Raw genomic sequence first — 18,665 nt, 5'->3', positions numbered from 1 at the left:
ACTGGATTGTTTCCAATCTCAGTGCCATCAATTTATAACTTTAAGATTTAACGTCCACATGAGGTCAGGAGTCAAACTGTGTTCAAACTATAGCACACAGCTAACCCATCTTCTCCGTCCATATTCAACATTTACTGAGTACCTACCAAATGAGAAGCACGGTTCCAGGCACACTGGTCTATGTTCCTGAAGAAATCCAGAGACATATACAAGAAGTTTTTCTTCTAGTTAGAAAGTCAGAATGCAAATTTTCCAACAGTCACTATTCTCTAGATCACTTATTTGATCATTCTGATTTACCTTTAGTTATATAACACGGTTCCTCTGCCTCCTTTCATCCATGACCAAGGGACCAAAGATTCTTCTCTTGGAAACAGCACATCTGTTCTAAGGATTGTGAGATTTTTTTTTTCTTTTCCTACTCAGAGCAGGGATTTGAAGTGGGTGTTAGTAAAACTCTCCATGGATCAATGGTGGTCTAGTCTGCTCATTAGACGAGGTGACAGTTTTGACTTCTCTAGACCACAGGGACTCTAGGTGGCAGCTCTCAGTACAGCCCTGTTAGCTTGGATTTCCTGTTTGCGTGGTGCCCGGTCACCATTAGCTTTTGTCTTGTGTTGCTTGCAGCGAATTCATCTTCCTCCCGATCCAGCCTGGAGAGGGGGCTGTTAGGGACGCCTCCTTCACCCTCAGGTCCACGCCTGTCCCGGCTCCCGGAGCTGGGTGGGATCACTCTTCCCGCACTGCCGGGAGCAGCCCGAGGACGGCGGCCCCCGCCCGGCTGGGGAGGGGGAGAAGCAGGCCCCCCACCACTCCGGGCGACACCCAAGGCCGACCGAAGGCTGGCCTTCCAAGAGGCAAGGTGGAAGTGCGGCGCGTCCCACGGGCCGGGGTGACAGTCCGCTTCCCGACACTCCGCACGCTCCCGCCCGAGGGGAGGAGAAGGAACCAGATGGGCGGGCTCGAGCGTGTGCGGCGGCGGGGCCCGGGCCGCCGGCTCCTCCCCGCCAGTGAGCCTGTCTGCCGCTCACCGCGCTGAGGCAGTGCGGCGGCGGGCGCGCCGAGGCTGCCGCCCAGCGCCCTCGCCCAGCCATGCCCGGGCCCTAGCGCGCCTGCCGCAGCCCGAGCCCCGCGGCCCGCCGCCCCCCAGCCCTCAGCCCCTAGCCCGCTGCCGCCTCTTCAATGGGCAACCTGCTCGGCGGGGTCAGCTTCCGCGAGCCCACCACCGTGGAGGACTGCGACTCCACCTGGCAGACGGACTCGGAGCCGGAGCCTGAGGAGCCGGGGCCGGGAGGCGGCGGCGGCGGCGGCGAGGGCCCGGGGCAGGAGCCCGAGCAGCCCGCGCAGCCCCCGGAGCGAGCCGGCGGGCGGTCCCGCGCCAGCCCCGCGCCGGACGAAGACGCAGAGGCGGCGGGCGCCGAGCAGGTACGCGGCCCGGTTGGTGGCCTCCGGTCGGCCTGGGGCACCCCTGGCCCTGGCCCCCGGGGGGAAGAGCAAGCGCTGGGCCACCGTCGCGTGCAGGGGCGCCGGGCGGCTGCTGGTCCCCCCCCGCCGCACGACCCCTCCGCGCCCTCGGGTGCCCCGCCGCCGTGGGGATCGGGGGCCTGCAGTGGCCGGGAGCCTGGGGCCTGCCTGGGGCCGCGACGGGAAGTCCCCGAGGCAGAACCCAACTTGGACGTGTGTTTTCTTTGCTTCTGCAGCGCGGCTCGGGAACGCGAAGGTGGGGTGGGAGGTACCTGTCTAAAAATAGAGCGTTGTGAAAAACCTTCTAGTGTGCGTATTAATGGTAAAGCCGAATCCCGAAGAGAGGGGACTGCACTACCAAGCAGCTAGCACTGGCCCCTCCAGGGACGTCTGTAGCCATTGAAAGTCTTGTGAGAAGAGGTCCCCATCCCAAGTTGAAACGCCACGTTCTTACCTCCGGAAGGCCTTTCTCTGAGGAGTTCAGGGCACTTGGAAAATCTTACCACCAGAAGACTTGTTGATCCAACTGTGCTTAAATCGTTTTGATTAATCCAGTTTGCAGGAGAGGTTAGGAAAGAGAGGAATGCCCGCTGGCGGACTAACAGTTATCAGCCTCAAAAGCAGAAACTGTGGAGGTGCTGTGAAGAAGTGTGCCCGGTGAGGCTGTTGGAGGTTTGTGGCGCCGCCTTAGGCCCTCCCGTTACCAGCTGCGGGGGAATGCGAGTGGGGAAATGGAGCCCAAATCCACTGTGGGTTTACCGGAATCAGCACCTAAACATTAGCGCCAACAAATCCCGTTAATGATCATCTCTGCTTAGGTAGAGAGGAATTATAAAGTCAGGGCAGGTTCTGTGTTCAACATGTGATTGAAATGAGCTGTAATTTTAAGGAGGGGTGCTGTTTTTAATTCTCATTTTAGAAAAAAAAAAAAACAGGAACTTGTCCAAAATCATACGGAAAAGAATGATGCAAACATGAATATGTGTGTCACCAATCTAGGAACCATAGGCCTGTTGGAATCCTGAGTGTCCTCTTCTCCCCCTTGTGTTGTGGTTTGCTGCGCTGTTGTTTTGTCTTGCTTTGCAAACCTAGGAAAGTATTAGATGCTGTACTCTAGTGTTCGTCCCTTTACTTGTCTCCAGTAACCTTCTACATAAGTTTAGGATATCAAAATACACCAGTTACGATTCAGCCCCACCAACCAGGAACAACTAATGTGAGGGAACCGTCAAAAAGTTTGTGGAAAATTCATATTATGAAAAAACTATGTACGATTTCAACATTTTTCACACTAAAATAAGCTGATCTTTAAATTTCATTTTCCATGAACTTTTTGAGTACCCTCATAGAGTACAGTTTAATGAGTGTTTCAGTCTGTTTAATTGCAACCCCAGTGAACAAGTGACCATACCAAGCCTCACTATTTGTCCTTTAATGATTAATTTTCTCCTCTAATGATTATTTTTTCTAGTTAATATCAGCATCTAAATATCACCATTTCTTCTAAAGAAATCTTTTTGATTTTGCTTTTTGACTATCAACCCCATTTTATCCATACTCTTCATACTCAATCCCTTTGCATGTTCTATAGGATTTACCTCTAAAGTATGTTTCAGACTGACAATTCACAACTTCAATTGCTGTCATCTTTGCCCCAGTGAATACTGGACAAATGATAGTGCCAACAACCAAACCAGAAAATCTAGGGAGACAGCAGCTTTAGTGGTTAAGTGGACAAATCTCTTGAGTTTGGTGTCCTTTTATATATCCAAGGGGAGTTGTTAAGTAGTTGATTATACCTTTGAATCCTGTGAATGGAGGTTTGGCCAAGAACTGGAGGCATCGGTTTCTAAGATCAGAAATATTTAAAGTCCTAGAAAGATAGGCGGTCATCAAAGAGTGATGAGGAATGAGGACCAAGCCTGGGGTAGAAGGTGTGAAGAGGAGGAAGAAGAAGAGTCAAAGAGGAGACTTATAAGGCAGACTAATGAGACAAAGTAAACCAGATGATTATAGTGCCCTCAAAGCCAGGTACTGACGATGTTTCAGGAAGGAGTGATGCATTTGTTGGCCCAGTACTGCCTGAGATGAGCATTGAGGAATTGTTTGATGAATTGCAAGATGAAGATTTGTTGAAGTTCACAAAGAGCCATCATGATGGAATTCTGAAGACAAAAACTTGGTTGGAATGAGTTGTGGGGAAAAAGGTGGAAGCAATATTGAGGTGGGGAGTATGGGTATTTCATTAGTAATGATTTAGTATGAAAGGGAGCAGAGGTATGGGTCTAATTGAAGGTGGACTTGAAGGAAGGTTTTGTATGCTTATTATGAGTTGGAGGAGTATAGGAAGATGCTGGCACATTTAGAGTTTGGAGGTTGCAGTCATTCTCATAATAATACTGGGAATCAGGTAGGGCATGAGTCATTATCTTCATTTCACAGATGAGAAAACTAAGATCCAGTTAAGTGATTTGCTTAAGGCCTAGCAGATATTAAATAACAGTGTTCAGACTCACCGTCTTCAGACTCCAAGTCCTGGGCTGTTGAAATCAAACCAAAGTTTCTGGATTGGTAATGTCCTCCACTTTTAGTGGAGATGAAATTGATTCAGACCTAATTGGTTGGACTTGGGGCCAGGACCCAGGGATTCCAGTTCTTGCAGTGTCACTGGGGTCTGGGTCTTGTTCAACTTCACCAAGCCTCAGTTGCCTTGTTTTGAAGATGGAAACACTAATAATTATTAACCAGGTGTGCTGTAAGAATCAAATGAAATAATATGCATGTAAATACTTTGTAAGTGGAAAGTACTTTCTATACAAATGTAGGATGATGATTCATATGGTTGTAGCTCAGGCTAAATAGATTCAGAAACTTGCTAGGCAGAGCTATTTTGAAACTTGTGGCAAGGACCAGAATTTATGCTTTTCTTTGCTTATGTAACATGACAGAGTAACTAATGCTAAACATCAGAGGATCTGGTGTTAAAGTATTCTGTACTTGTAGTAGTAGTGAGAATCACACTGCTTGAAAAAGTGAGAAATTTGCTTAGAGGGTGCCAGTCTGTCAACACTGGTAGGGGTGCAGGATGATAAATAAAGGATTTGGGGCAAAGCTCTTAATAGTCACTTCTAAGTTTTGTAATCTTTTTCATCATCCCCATCAGTCTCAGTGTCCTTCCGCATGACACTGGACACAAAGCACTTTCTTGTACTTTATAATAGTACATATAGTTCGAGAATACAAATCAATTATATTGACCTGCATCTTATACTTTAAAAATGACTTCTTAACAGTAGGAATTTTGCTTACAATATGAGTAAACTTCTACATGTAAGTTACTTCAATCTGATGCTCATTCCATTTAAGAGCTTCTTTTGTGCTTTATGTGTGTAGGTTTTATATTTATATCAATCACATTGTTATGAATGATGTAATTTAAAAACTATTATTTATTCTAAAATCTTTTCTTAAATATTATTTTGCTTCCCAGTATAGCTAAATGTTACAAATTTAATGACAGTTTTCTTTGTAGAATTTATTACCTGACACTTTTATTTTAGGATTTTATTTATTTGAGAGGTAGAGTTGCAGAGAGAGAGAAACAGAGAGAAAGGTCTTCCATCTTCTGGTTCACTCTCCAGATGGCCGCAATGGCTAAAGCTGAGCCATCCAAAGCCAGGAGCCAGGAGCTTCTTCTAGGTCTCTACAGCAGGTACAGGGGCCCAAGCACTTGGGCCATCTTCTACTGCTTTCCCAGGCCATCAGCAGGGAGCTGGACTGGAAGAGGAACAGCCGAGACATGAACTGGTACTGCAGGTGAAGGCTTAGCCTTCTATACCGCAGCGCCGACCTTCCTAACACATTTTTAGTATTATGTATTCTAAAATAAATTTTGTTATAAGCTCACTTCTGTTATGCATGGTAAAATGTATATCTTAAATTCCTTTTAGCCTCCCTTTCTGATGGATAATGACCCATAACATTTGACTCCCACTGGGCTTTGGTGAATAATAAGGTTTTTTTATTTAGTAATATCACTTAAGATAATGCTTATGGTTCAAATTAGGAAAATTGAGTGCCAACAAATGTTGCTAATAAGCATTATTAAAAGTATATTTATAATATTTTTGTTAATATGAAGCCAGGAGCCAGAACTACATTCAGGCCTCCCATGTGGGAGGCGGGGACCCAAGGACTATCCTCTACTACTTTTCTAGGCACATTAGCAAGGAGGTGGATTGGAGGTAGAACTGCCAAGACTCCAACCAGCATTCTGATACAGAATACCAGCTTTACAAGTGGTGGTAACCACTGCACCACAGTGCTGGCCCTGGACAAGTTAATAATTTAAGCTTTAAAGAAAGCTTATTACATGTTGGAGGGGTATAGGAAGATGCTGACACATGGATGATCATTATTTTAAATTTGTTCTGGAAATTTCTCTGTGAAATTTTCTTGCTTTGACATGTAAATAGAATTTCATGTTTTGTTTTAGGGTGTTGATGCTACTGAAGCAACTGCCAAACCAAAGAGAAGTTTTTATGCTGCGAGGGATTTGTACAAATACCGACACCAATATCCGGTAAGAATATGGATTTTTTTTCCTAAATGTAAAATGTTTCCATTCGGTTTTACTAATTTTATTATGTCAGAGAGGAAATGTGCAAGAAGGATCTTTGTGCCTTTTCTGTGTTTCCATGTGCTGGAGATTGATTTATTTTTTCCTTCAGCAGAACTTCAAAGATATTCGATATCAAAATGACTTGAGCAATCTTCGTTTTTATAAGAATAAAATTCCATTTAAGCCAGACGGTGAGTAATCTGCTACCTTGGTAAGAAAGCAGACTTTCCTACTCTTCTATGATTAGTGCCTTTGTTCACTGACTAGTTTCGCTTCGCTATGCAGTCTAATGTGTCCCCAAAGTCATAAGCACTAGAATTGTGAGCACCCACTTAGTAAATGTTGGAGGAATTCTTTAGATTCCTGATATCTTCTTACCAACTGTTTATCATGGCTGTTATCTGAAAGGTAGTAAGGGTGACTTTTGTGAGAGGAATAGAGAGGAGAGTTTCAGGAATTAGAATTTTAGGTAATTAAAGATCATTAGAGGAGATCAGATTCGGCTTTCTCATCTTACAGTTTGGGTCGTTGGGTCTTAAAGCCTAAATGACTGACTTGCCGAGTCAATCAACTGAGGTAAATTTGTGTGTAGATTCCCAAGTGTCCCCTGCTCTTCCCACTGTGCCATACCTCAAAATTCTTAGCATGTGATTAAAAAGTACTGTTTGTATTTAGAATTTCTTGTCAGTTTTCAGATTTAAGGGTCAGGAAACTACACCCGTGATCGTTCAGTGTTCCAGTGTCTTGGGCAGGGAACTATAGATACAGTAAATCTCCTAACTCTGTGTCTCCTTCACAATTCTGCAGTTGCCCTTGGAGGAGTCTTTTCCAAATCCATAGGGAGAGGTTGCAGCTGCTATGGTCGGTTCACCACAAAATTGTGTATTTCATTGAGGTACCATGCTGTGGTTCAGGGTGGGCATCCTAACTTTATCCAAGTCAAACCAGTAAAGCCAGCTTCTTTCCTTCAAGTCCTTATTTGTGTTACCAGACAGCTCTGCTTCCTGCTCTCTGCTGTCAGTGGAAACTGAGCCAAATCCACAGCAATGGAAGCCTGGGTTTGAGGGTTGTGGATTGCAAGGCTTTGAAAATGGCAGACCCTTGCATACTTTGGTGAACTTCAGGAAGGTGATCCAAAGGTTGGGTGTTATATCAGTAAAAGGGAGTCCTGTCCTATGGTAGTTAAGACTTAGAAACAGTGTGGAAATGGCCAGATACTATAAACTGGTGGTACCCGGGGAAAAGAATAGCTGAGTTATATTTAGAGAAATACTGTGTTTTTGTATAAAACTGACTAAATGGCCAGACTTGTGAATCAGGGACATTTTGTTGTAGTGAATTATTATAGGGAACAAAGGCATGTGGTGAAAGGGACTTTTTTTTTTTTTTTTTTTTTTTTTTTTTTTTTTTTTTTTTGACAGGCAGAGTGGACAGTGAGAGAGAGAGAGACAGAGAGAAAGGTCTTCCTTTTGCCGTTGGTTCACCCTCCAATGGCCGCCGCGGCCAGCGCGATGTGGCCGGCGCACCGCGCTGATCCGATGGCAGGAGCCAGGAGCCAGGTGCTTTTCCTGGTCTCCCATGGGGTGCAGGGCCCAAGCACCTGGGCCATCCTCCACTGCACTCCCGGGCCACAGCAGAGGGCTGGCCTGGAAGAGGGGCAACCGGGACAGAATCCGGCGCCCCGACCGGGACTAGAACCCGGTGTGCCGGCGCCGCTAGGCGGAGGATTAGCCTAGTGAGCCGCGGCGCCGGCCGAAAGGGACTTTTACTTTGTGGAACCAGAAAGACCCGTGTTCTGTTCCTAGATTGACTTTTTCCTGGAGTGTGACTTGGAACAAATCACACAATTTGTCAAGAGTAAAATGAAAGATTTTCATTTCCTCCTCTTTGGAGGAGTTTTTTGAAGATTACTCTGGATAATATACCCTGTGTATATGATTTGTTTGGGAAAACCATATAGTATGCACTCCACAGCTTTCTCTTTCATTTTTTCTTCCTTTTAGCGTTACTTCTCTCCTCTTCTCTTTGTCCTTTGCTTGTTTTCCTCCTTTCTTTTTCATTGGCATGCATTCCATTTTGATCCTTTCTAGTACTTAAAGAACTATTATAAGCCTCTAGGATAGGGATGGGAAACCTTTTTCTGTACAGATGCAGATATGTAAATATATATGTAATATTTAAATATGTAAAAATATATATGTAAATATTTCAGGCTTTGTAGAATAGTTCTATATTGCAGCTACTCAACTCTGCTTTTATTGTGTAAATACAGTCATGGACAAAGCATAAATGAATGTGCATACCTCTGTTTCAATAAAACTTTATTGACAAAACAACTGGCAGGCTATGGTTTCTCAACCTCTGCTTTAGAGTACATTGCTCAATAGACTTTTCTATTTTTTTAAAAAGTTAGGCTTATTGTATATTTGATGTAGGAAATGCATCTTTCAAAAGCATTATCATTTTGTGCTGTTATTAAATGTTAAAGAATTTTAATTCAAATGATAATATACATTCACATTGTTTTAAATGGTTCACTTTCTAAATGTTTAATACTTAGGTGTTTACATTGAAGAAGTTCTAAATAAATGGAAAGGAGATTATGAAAAACTGGAGCACAACCATACTTACATTCAATGGTCAGTTATGTATTATCTGTCTTGAACCATGTCCTGTTTAATCATGTATGTTTTCCAGACAATGTTAATAGAAAAAAATTATTTATTTTTTAAAATATAGGCTTTTTCCCCTGAGAGAACAAGGCTTGAATTTTTATGCTAAAGAACTAACTACATATGAAATTGAGGTAAGACAGGCTTATTTCATTTAACATGAGATGATTTTATATATTACTGTCTTGGTAGCTGCTGAATCATTTCAGCTGATGTTGTTCTGTTTTTGTATTAGGAATTCAAAAAAACAAAAGAAGCAATTAGAAGATTCCTTCTGGCTTATAAAATGATGCTAGAATTTTTTGGAATAAAACTAATTGATAAGACTGGAAATGTTGCTCGGGCGGTTAACTGGCAGGAAAGATTTCAGCATCTAAATGAGTAAGTAAAACTCCTGTGAAAAGTTTGGGGCCAGCACAGTATTTTCCTATGGTTGGAGTTCTTTATAGAACATAGGAAGAACTTGCAGTTGGGCCAAGAATTTGAATTCAAAAGCGGATACATTTTATTCTCAATAATTCTGTATTCTAAAAAATACAGTGTGTATACTGGTGTGCAGTATGCTTTTTGGGGGCATTGTATCTTCTTAGATTAAATTCATGAATTGAAAATCACATAATAAGAATGAGATATGTGTCTTGTTTTTATTTTTGTTTTTTACTAAAGAAGAGGGAAAATTATAATAATCTTTAGATTATTTTACCTGGATTTGTTTTGCTATATTCTTTTACTTGGAAATTTATAAATTGCATTAATACCTATAACCAAAGTATATTTTAAAAAATATTTTATTCATATGCAACCTGACTTTTTAAGAAAATATAGGGTAACTTATGAGTGCTGTCCTTTAAAATCAACTTTTTAGCCTATTATAATTGTCTAAACTGGACAAGTACTAAGAAAAAACAGTAAAGTAATTGCTCTTTGACCAAAAAATCTTTATGCATCAGTTCTCTGAATTTTTTGTAACTTTCATCTTATTTTGTTAAAATGACTATAAAATGTTAAGCCTTCCTTTTTCTTTATTACTTTTATAAAATCAGTATTAAAATAGTAGTAGCTTAGACTAAAACACTGAAGATACGGATATAGTGCTTTATGATCCTGGCTAGAAAATTCATTAACTCAGAACTCACGTTAAGGTTGATTGATGTAGGGCACTGAAAGTATAGGTGTATCTCTACTTAAGCATGCGGGTAACTATTTCTGGAGAAAGTTTCTGAGCACTTATAAGACTGCCGAAGAAAGCTGTATGCCGGTACCCTGTTGACAAGACGCATGGCAAAAGTAAATCTCTGGAGAAGATCTGATAGTACTTCATCTCTCATGTGCTCATAACTGGCATTTTAGAGCTCCTTCCTCCCCAGCTTGTGGTTTGGGGTTGGAGTAACAATCTTGCTAAGTAAATTTTGTTTGAATGTATAAGTGATGAAAAAATATATTCTTCAGCTCAAATCTTCCTTTGGGGTTTTATTATCAGATCCTCTGATTTACAGCCGGAAACAGGGCCCTTTCTAGAGGCTCTGGCTTGAGTCAGAGGAGTGGGAGTGAGAGCCAACAGTCATGTCTCACTCCTCTGCCCCATCCAGCTACCTTTCTTTCCTTTCCACCACCATTGTCTCTCTTTTTTTCCTTTTCCAGCTGTGAATTAACTGTCTTGGAATCTGCCAGAAAACATGTTTCCTCTCTGGGGCAGTGCCAAAAAAATTTTATTGACTAGACTTGAGCAAATTATAGAGGATGATATAAAAACATCTATTCCATTTTCTTCTTCAGTTGAGTTCTTTTCTGATTGACTCATAAATGTCATAACTTATTTGTGTTTTAATCTGTATGACATCTTGAGGTTTTTAGGGTAGGCAGGAAACCCAGTATAGTTATACTAGCTTAAGCAGAGGGAAATATTGCGTCCAAGTGAAATGAAATAAGGTTGAGTGAACAAGTGACCATTATTAAAACTGGTGAAATGTTTTCAAGCACAAAAGTATAAATGTATAGACCAACCACAAAGATGCATTTCCAGTTTTATTTGTAATCAGCTTGGATCGCTGAGACATTCTAAATCATATTTTAGGCCCTGGAATCTCTTTTGACTCTTACATCTCCTATTCTTATGTTTTGTGAGAGCTCTCTTCACCAAACTACTCTCCCTGACAGTTTCAGCACCATTTACTGCCCTGCCCTTTGCTGGCATCTGGAATAGCAGCTTCCCTGTTTTATCTGCTGTTTCCAACACAAGAAGGGTTTTAGCCACTCTTCTGTTTTACAGTTTGTCTCTCATTGTAACTTTTATTTCAAATCATATTGAAACACCCAATTGCTTTCTTTTATAGTTTTGTGGCAGATTTCTGTTAACTGTTTTCATCATTCCAAGTTTTCCTCTTTTTTATGCAGTTGAAGAATATGTAGAAAAGGATACCTGTGTACAGAAATTTTGCTTGACCATTTGTCTCATTTGCCTTTGATTGGTTATGTGAAGCTGATTGCAGATGTAGTATTTGTTTTGTCATGTAGCTCCTTTTTGAAAAAATGCACATCCACCTTTCCATATGTCTCTTTCTCATAGACTCATGAAGCAGATGTTGCTCAAGAGTTGTGTCACTAAGTTTTTAGAATATACAGACTTCATATGAGCATAACAGCCAAGTCAGCTCTGCTGTTAGTGGCACATTTTCTTAACTTCATCCACATTTGTATTGTCTCTAAGACTCTTACATCCTAACTATAAAAAGTACAGACTCATAGTGCTGAGACATTATCTGTAGAATGTTTTACCCTTTGGACTTCTCAGAGCTGAATGTTAAGATAACACTGTTGCAGTAAACACCCAGAAGGATGAAGATGATCATAACTGTGGGGTTTGTCTTTTCCAGTATTTGGTTAATTTGAATGATTATGCTTTTTGTTTTGTCCAAGCATCTCTCCTAACAAACTATAAAACCATGGAATTTTCCCCTTCCATCTCTCAACCTCCTTCTCCACCTTTCTCAAATAATTTCCTACTTATTCCTACGTAAAAACTCAAGGCAGTTTTGGAAACTAGGACAGGTATATGCAGTGCTTGTGCAAAGTTAATGCCTGAGATTTAAAACAGGCTTTAGGGAGTTGGAGCTAAGTGATGACTGTGGTTATGTAGCGATATTGTGTAAATAAATACCTGGTTTGTCTATGACACAGGAGTTTATTTCAAGATTTGGCCAACTATGTGCAATAAGGCATGGATTGAGCTGAGTGAGTGAGGCTGGGTAGACAGATTATGAATTGTGACGAAAACACATTTGGAAAACATGAATCAAGTAATGTTAGTTTTGAGAAAGAAAGGAAAGATTTTAGTGTAATCTCATGGAAAATGTATCATTAGAATCAAGGCCTTTAGAAATAAGATTTAAAATTCTTTGGTAGGGAATAAGGAGGAAGGAGTGTCTTGGGATGTTAGAGAATGCATTTATCAAGTTGGGATAAGTACAAAGATGTACTAAACCTTTAAATGACAATAACAATGATGACAATAGTTTTAAAAAGCCTCTAATATTTATTGAATTCTTGTTGCCCTGAATATGTGTCTTGTCGTTCAGTTCTTACAACAGTCCAGCAAGTTGCAGGACATATCCCCTGTTTTACAGATGAGGACACTAAGAGACATTGTAATTACACATAGCTGCTAAGTGACAGAGCCAGGGTATGAATTTGGGTCTGAGTCTGAAGCCCACCCTCTTGACTATTGAATTATGCTCTGCAAAATGTCAGTTTTGTATCCTTTGTGAGAATTGGTTAATCAAGGTAGAGTAGTTTTTGCTGCTTTTCTTTTTGAGTGGGCTTATATAGTAGATTTTGCTGATCAAATGATGTAAATTGCAGCACTCAACTGTTGGCTGATGTGTGTATTTTCAGTACTGGGTACCTGCATCAGAACCAGTACATTGGTGGTGTCGCAAATAAATGCTCTCTTTAATGAACAAACAATTCAACATCAGTGGAGCTGAATTTAAATCTAAATATTTTCCTAATAGGAAGAACACAAAATAAACAAAGGCAGTTTGTTTCATACTTTTTAGTTTCACATAGATTGACATTACATTGAGGTGTAAGGGTTTAATACCTTCTAATTTACTCTTCTTAATGGTGTCTAATAAGATCTTTTTCAGAAAGTCTTTACAAAGTATGTTTGTATGACTTACAGTTCCATAAAAAAAAATGCTTCTCTGATCATTTTCATTCCCCTGCTTTCTTCCACTTGACTTTCCCCTTCATTTTATTCAATCCTCTTTTACAGGTCTCAGCACAACTATTTAAGAATCACTCGCATTCTTAAAAGCCTTGGTGAGCTTGGGTATGAAAGTTTTAAATCTCCTCTTGTAAAATTTATTCTTCACGAGGCTCTTGTGGAAAATACTATTCCCAATATTAAGCAGAGTGCTCTGGAGTATTTTGTTTATACAATTAGAGACAGAAGAGAAAGGAGGAAGCTCCTGAGGTTTGCCCAGAAACATTACACGCCTTCAGAGAATTTTATCTGGGGACCACCCAGAAAGGAACAATCAGAAGGAAGCAAAACTCAGAAAATGCCTGCTGCCCCTGCCCCCAGTCACAACAATCAGACTTCTGTGCACAAAAAATCCAAGGACTCCAAAAACTCCTCCTCGTCTGCTCATTTAAATAGCAAAGCAGTGGATGAAAAAAAAGCAGCACCACAAGAACCTGGGGAAGAAACAGATAGGCCCAGCCCAGAGCCCAGCAATGAAGCTACCAAGCCAAGAAACACAGACAAGGACAGTAATGTTGAAAACCCAACCCCACAACCTGAAAAAACAGCTACTAATCCCACAGAAAAGAACGAGAGTGCATCTCCTGAAGAAAATGAAGGTGAAAATCCTAACAAAGACAATGAGAATCCCGGAAATACAAGTTGTCATGATGATATACTAACACAATGAATTATCAGAAAGCCCACAAATCAATTTAGGTAAGGGAGGAAAAAACTGGTATGGCATTTTTCCTAAAAAACAGAGATGAGTTCACATTTCAAATTTCAGCCATCTGTTTGTGATTTCTGTTGGAAGCATTTTGTGGTTGTTTGGTTTTTTTAAAATTTTGAACGATATTGAATTGGATATTTAGTAAGTTTTAAGACAAGATCCAATAAATAAATATATTCTGTAGTGCTTTTAGGATGTGAGTTTTTAAATTCTGTGTAGAATTACTTTTAAATTAGTTTCAAGGTATCTAGAAATAATCATGTAGTATCTGATAAATCAAATAGAGTCTTTCAAGAGATTACAGTCTCCATGAAGAAAATCAAGAGGATAATTTCATTGTATTGTCATACCTGATTTATGGATTAATTCTTTTAAGCTCTAAGAAAGTTCGGTTTTCCCAGATGCTTTCAGAAAGTAATCTGGGTTCTTTGATTACAACACCTCCAGGTGTTTTACATTCTGATAATGAGATGGATGCCCTCGTCTGCCAGTGTTACTATCTTTTCCTTTTCCCCTCTTTCCATGCCTACTCCTGAGCCACCATCTCTGTCAGCCACCGTGTACATTTCTAGTATACGTTAGGATAATCACCTAGAGCAAAGTCTAAATGGAACAGAGGGGGCTTTTAATTGTATGAGTTCAAGAATTTACTTTGTTTAAAAGAATAGAAAAGCTTTCTGTTAGTGCATAAAAACACATTTTGATGCACAAGTCCCAGAAAAGAACTTTTCTTTCTGTGGCTGTACCCTATCAATTTAACGGTTGATTTTGATGCAAATTACCAAAGAATGAAAAACTAAGAAGGAAATTACTCACTTTTAAAAGACATGTTTCTTTTGTTGTCAAAAAGGCAGTAGTTCCTTTAAACATGAATATCTCAGTATTTTGTGGGTTATGAAATTAATAATGTTTAATCCACAGTGTATCTTTATCACACACATGCACACATATAATTTGATGCATCTCTAAGTTGTCAAACTTTGAAATTTGAGAACAGATTTGAAATTCCATATATACTAAGCACTCAATATGTTATATAATATTGGTTAAGGACAATTTGACTTCCTATAATATATTACAAATTGGAAACCTAAACACCGCAATGAGAACTTTAAAGCATTTATACAAATATAGTTCAAGCGATTAATAGGTAAAGCATTTTCATTTTATTTCATTTAGAAAGGAATTTTTTTTGTGTCTCAGGCTCTCAGGAAAAGTTCTGTTCACCGTGTCCTCCCAGAGAATGTTTACTATGTCCTATCTCATATCATGTCGTGTCACCTTCTTTTACCTCCATTGAGCCATGCTTTCAGCAGTGGATTTCTGAAAAATAGTTATACCTATTAAGGCATATGATTTTATTGCTTTGAAGTTTATATGAAACCATCCAATCCCTAACTAATTTTTCTGAGTCTTAGTAGAACTCTTGTTTCATATCACATTGTAGGTACCACATAGAACATTTTTACATTTTTAATTTCCATAATGGACAACTTTTTTGCTTTTTGTTGTTTTCTGAAGTGAGTATGAGGGTTTGAGGAAACAATTGCTGTTGCACTTCAGTTTGATTTTTTTATGTACAAGAAATACATGGATTCTCATTCATGGTGCTTGTTGTTAACAGTATCCCCATAGAGCTCACTATATATTCTTCATAAGGTTTCGGGGATGAGAATAGGTTGTCAAACTATGCTGAATGGTAGGAATAGGATTAATTTAATTCAAATTATCTCACCAATTCTGCATACATAGTAATGCATACATGGTAACAGTATGCTTCCTAAATACATAATCTTAAAAATTATGATCAGATATTAAAATATTAAGTTACCAGACAGTAAAATAAATGAGTATAATCTGAATTACTTAGAAATAGCAGTATATCAAAACTCCTAGAAGTCAGAACATTTTATTAATGATTTAACTTTTAGAATATTACTCATACTTAGAGATTTCAATTACTATGTCCCATTTAGTATGCGAATATTTAGTTTCAAGGGGAAAGCTGCCTGGCTTCCATCTAACTTGGTGGCCTTTTTTCACCATGTTTTTTTTTTTTTTTTGATGAATATTCATGTGTGACTGTGTTTCCTACATTTAATGTGCACATAACTTATGAGAGAGTTATTCAATGGAGAATAAATAAGGGGATGTCATTTCCTTTTGCAAATAAAAATTGAGTATCTATAATTTTTTTATTATGAACACTTTTTACATTTAACAGTTTTTTTAAATAAGACCTATAGATATGTATTTATGTGTGTCTTAGATAATGAAACAGCCTCTTGTGTCTTACTCGTATGTTTGGTATTTTTAAAAACTAAAATATGCTTGAAGCAATTTACTGAGAAGCTGTTATAAAAAATTCAGTGAAGCATGGGTAAATAGCTAGAAATATTATTGAATCTTTGCAAATATATAGTCTTTATTGTACCACAGACTGCAAGGATACTAAATATTGACTTGATAAAATATAAACTTGCATTTCATGGCAAATAGAAGCTATATTGCTTGATTAGTGTAGTACATTTCTAATATTTTGTGCTTTCATATATCAAAGGAGATAAAATATGTGAAAATATTTTGAAATACTGTAAAATGATATTTAATTATAAGCTATATTTCTGTAAGTAGAGAAAAAAGTTTATAAAATTAAGAATATGATACCATTGTACATTTTCATGCTCAATCTCCTAAGAAACTCAGAAAAGATCATAATAGAAGTGAAAGTGTATTTGTTCTCACTAAATCTAGTTGTCGATTCAAAAATTATGTTATCTAGTTTTATTTTGAATTTAGGTTTTGAGATTATTTATTCCCAAATTCAAAGAGGAAATAGCAACTCAAGAGTTGCTAGAGAGGTTCTAAGACTCTTGGCTCAGTATTAAAAATGTAAACATATGAAAATGCCATAACCCCTGCTGCAGTCATTATATTTCATATTCTTTCATATGAATTTATCTAGTCTGCTTCTAGAGTTTGTATACTTTAATCTGAGTGAAAGTATGATCTAGTGAAAAGGGAAAAACAGTGTAGTATTACACCCGAGTTAGCCTTTACAAAATAAATAAATATCCATACCAGTGGTCAAAATTTGGTTACCTGATAGATGGAGAATATACAGTTATTGTTTCAGTGTCATTTCCCAAGTTTGTGGTTGAGTTATGGTTTAGTTTTATTGAGTAACTAAATCAAGTTTTAAGCTATAATTGAGGCACTTCTAAAATCTTTATGATCTATACATCTTTGGAGTCTGGGTTAACTGGGGTCTCCTATAGGATTTTTTTTAAGATTTCTGGTTTTTGCCCACTCAGAAAATTCCCCATTCTCATTTGGAGTATACATTACCTATAAGATAGACTGGAATTAGATGTGCTGCAGTCGCTTCAAGTGTAGGTACAGTTGTAGAGAAAAGAGGTCTAGGTCAATGAAGATCTAGAAAATTAGGAGAGTTTTGACTACTGGCTTCTTTGGACTTTGAATTCTGTACTGTTGACTTCAGAAACAGATTTGTATGGGTTACCTGTAAAGGGACAGTGTGTACTACCCTGCCTCCTCCCCTGTTCCTGTGATTCAACCCGCTCAGCAGATTGTGTTCCCAGGCTGTGTTTTTAGAATTTATTTACTTGTGAAATTAATAATAATTATAAATATGAATGCCTGGAGGTATCCAGATGTGCCTTAATGAATGGAAACGGCTTTCATTCAGAAGTTTACATTTTTACTCCATTGTAAAATCTTGTCATAAGGAGCTTTCCAAACCACAAATACCCGTTGTTTTGATGAGATTTACTTTGGTGCTTTATCATTTTGAAGAAATTGCCATTTGGGGCAGTAGCATCAATTCATTAAGTATACTCACCACAGTACTCAACATTGTGTTGAGTGAGTGTGACCAGAAGGGTTTAGAGTAAGAAAGTTTAACCTATATTGTTGTTACATTTGTTGTGCTTTTTCTTAGCTTCTCTATATGCTGTAATTTTAATTTTAAACATTCCTTAGTTACTACAAGTAATACTTGTCTGTGTTTTACTTCTTGTTCTTAGATTTAGGTGGATATAAAAACTGGAATCATATTAGAGAAATAATTGAATGTTTAATTCCAATTGTTTGGGGAAATTTGACATTAATTTCAAAAACTTTTATGCCATAGTCTTTGGAAACATTTAAAAAGCACTGTTCTTGCCTTTTTCTATACTACAGAGAGTGTTGTCATCTCCTACTTTGTTCTTATTCTGTTGTGATTTGTTTCAGTTATTTGTGGGAAATAACTTCTTAATATGTTTGTTTTCTTGAATTAAAGTTTTCATGTGGAGAATATTATGATGTGCTTTGTGTTATGGCCTGAATCCCTAATGGAAGTAGATTATAGAGTGGGGGAGATAAGAGTTAGAGAGAGCATCCTGGCGAGGCAGAGCTAGCACTGAGCCGACCCTCCACTGGCATAGGTGGATCCTCTGAGCCCCTCGAGGTACTGAGGGCGCTAGGCCTGTCATCTCTGACTTCTGGAGGACATAAGCCACCTTGGACTCCATATAAAATTTTAATGAACATCAATTTTTACAGAGTATCTACTGTAATTTATTTGCTGCCACTTTATAGTTCCAAAAATTGTGACTGGTTGGGCACCTGCTAGGTAAATTATAGCTATATCTTTATAACTATCTTGGGAAACATTGTAATACTACTCCCCCCCATACTCCACTTCTTTAATCAAAGTGATTTTGGGCTCTTTCATTAGGATATATAAAAACCTCAGAGAATAAGCATTAATGTTCACATATGGTAAAAGACTTTTTCTAACAAATATGGAAAATATTTATCATATTTTGATCTTTTAAATTATAAAGGAGTTGGTAGAACAATTTCCACTAACTAGGGGCATTGGTTATCTAATAAGCTTTAGTCCTAAGAAATCCTGCACCCAAAGAT

At 38.9% G+C, this 18,665-nt stretch overlaps 2 protein-coding genes across 10 annotated transcripts in view; one reads left to right on the top strand and one right to left on the bottom strand.

Moving 5' to 3' along the window:
* Positions 1-1,094, bottom strand: part of LOC149126598 (uncharacterized) — a 141,567-nt gene extending 140,473 nt beyond the window's left edge. For 5 of the 8 annotated variants that reach the window (XM_089333038.1, XM_089333037.1, XM_089333035.1 and 2 more), the window contains exon 1: positions 147-1,094. In XM_089333038.1, the coding sequence (XP_089189164.1) occupies positions 690-1,094 (405 nt within the window). In that variant the 3' untranslated portion in view covers positions 147-689. The remainder of the gene's footprint in view (positions 1-146) is intronic. The other 3 variants (XM_089333043.1, XM_089333042.1, XM_089333041.1) reach the window with 1 other exon arrangement.
* OGFRL1 (opioid growth factor receptor like 1) lies at positions 1,023-18,053 on the top strand. Of its 2 annotated transcripts, none has more exons than XM_017345234.4 (7): positions 1,023-1,425; positions 5,960-6,046; positions 6,195-6,276; positions 8,646-8,724; positions 8,825-8,891; positions 8,993-9,138; positions 13,031-18,053. In XM_017345234.4, the coding sequence occupies exons 1-7, from the start codon at positions 1,183-1,185 to the stop codon at positions 13,689-13,691; spliced, it is 1,365 nt and encodes a 454-aa protein (XP_017200723.4). In that variant the 5' UTR covers positions 1,023-1,182; the 3' UTR covers positions 13,692-18,053. The 2 variants fall into 2 exon arrangements, with proteins under 2 accessions (XP_017200723.4, XP_051710567.3); XM_051854607.3 differs by having other exon boundaries at positions 1,038-1,425; positions 6,198-6,276.
* Positions 18,054-18,665: the final 612 nt, after the last annotated feature.

The sequence above is a fragment of the Oryctolagus cuniculus genome, chromosome 5 (assembly GCF_051225735.1).
Source record: "Oryctolagus cuniculus isolate XC-2025 breed Fujian yellow rabbit chromosome 5, ASM5122573v1, whole genome shotgun sequence".
Lineage (NCBI taxonomy): Eukaryota > Metazoa > Chordata > Mammalia > Lagomorpha > Leporidae > Oryctolagus > Oryctolagus cuniculus.
Note: the sequence above shows the minus strand (reverse complement) of the source record. Positions and strands in the feature narration are given on the sequence as shown.

Excerpts from the sequence above, each read along its gene's own strand:
- OGFRL1 (XM_017345234.4), top strand. The coding sequence starts at position 1,183 with ATGGGCAACCTGCTCGGCGGGGTCAGCTTCCGCGAGCCCACCACCGTG. Across the intron at positions 1,426-5,959 it reads AGGCGGCGGGCGCCGAGCAG|GGTGTTGATGCTACTGAAGC; the intron begins GTACGCGGCCCG and ends GTTTTGTTTTAG. Across the intron at positions 6,277-8,645 it reads AATTCCATTTAAGCCAGACG|GTGTTTACATTGAAGAAGTT; the intron begins GTGAGTAATCTG and ends TTTAATACTTAG.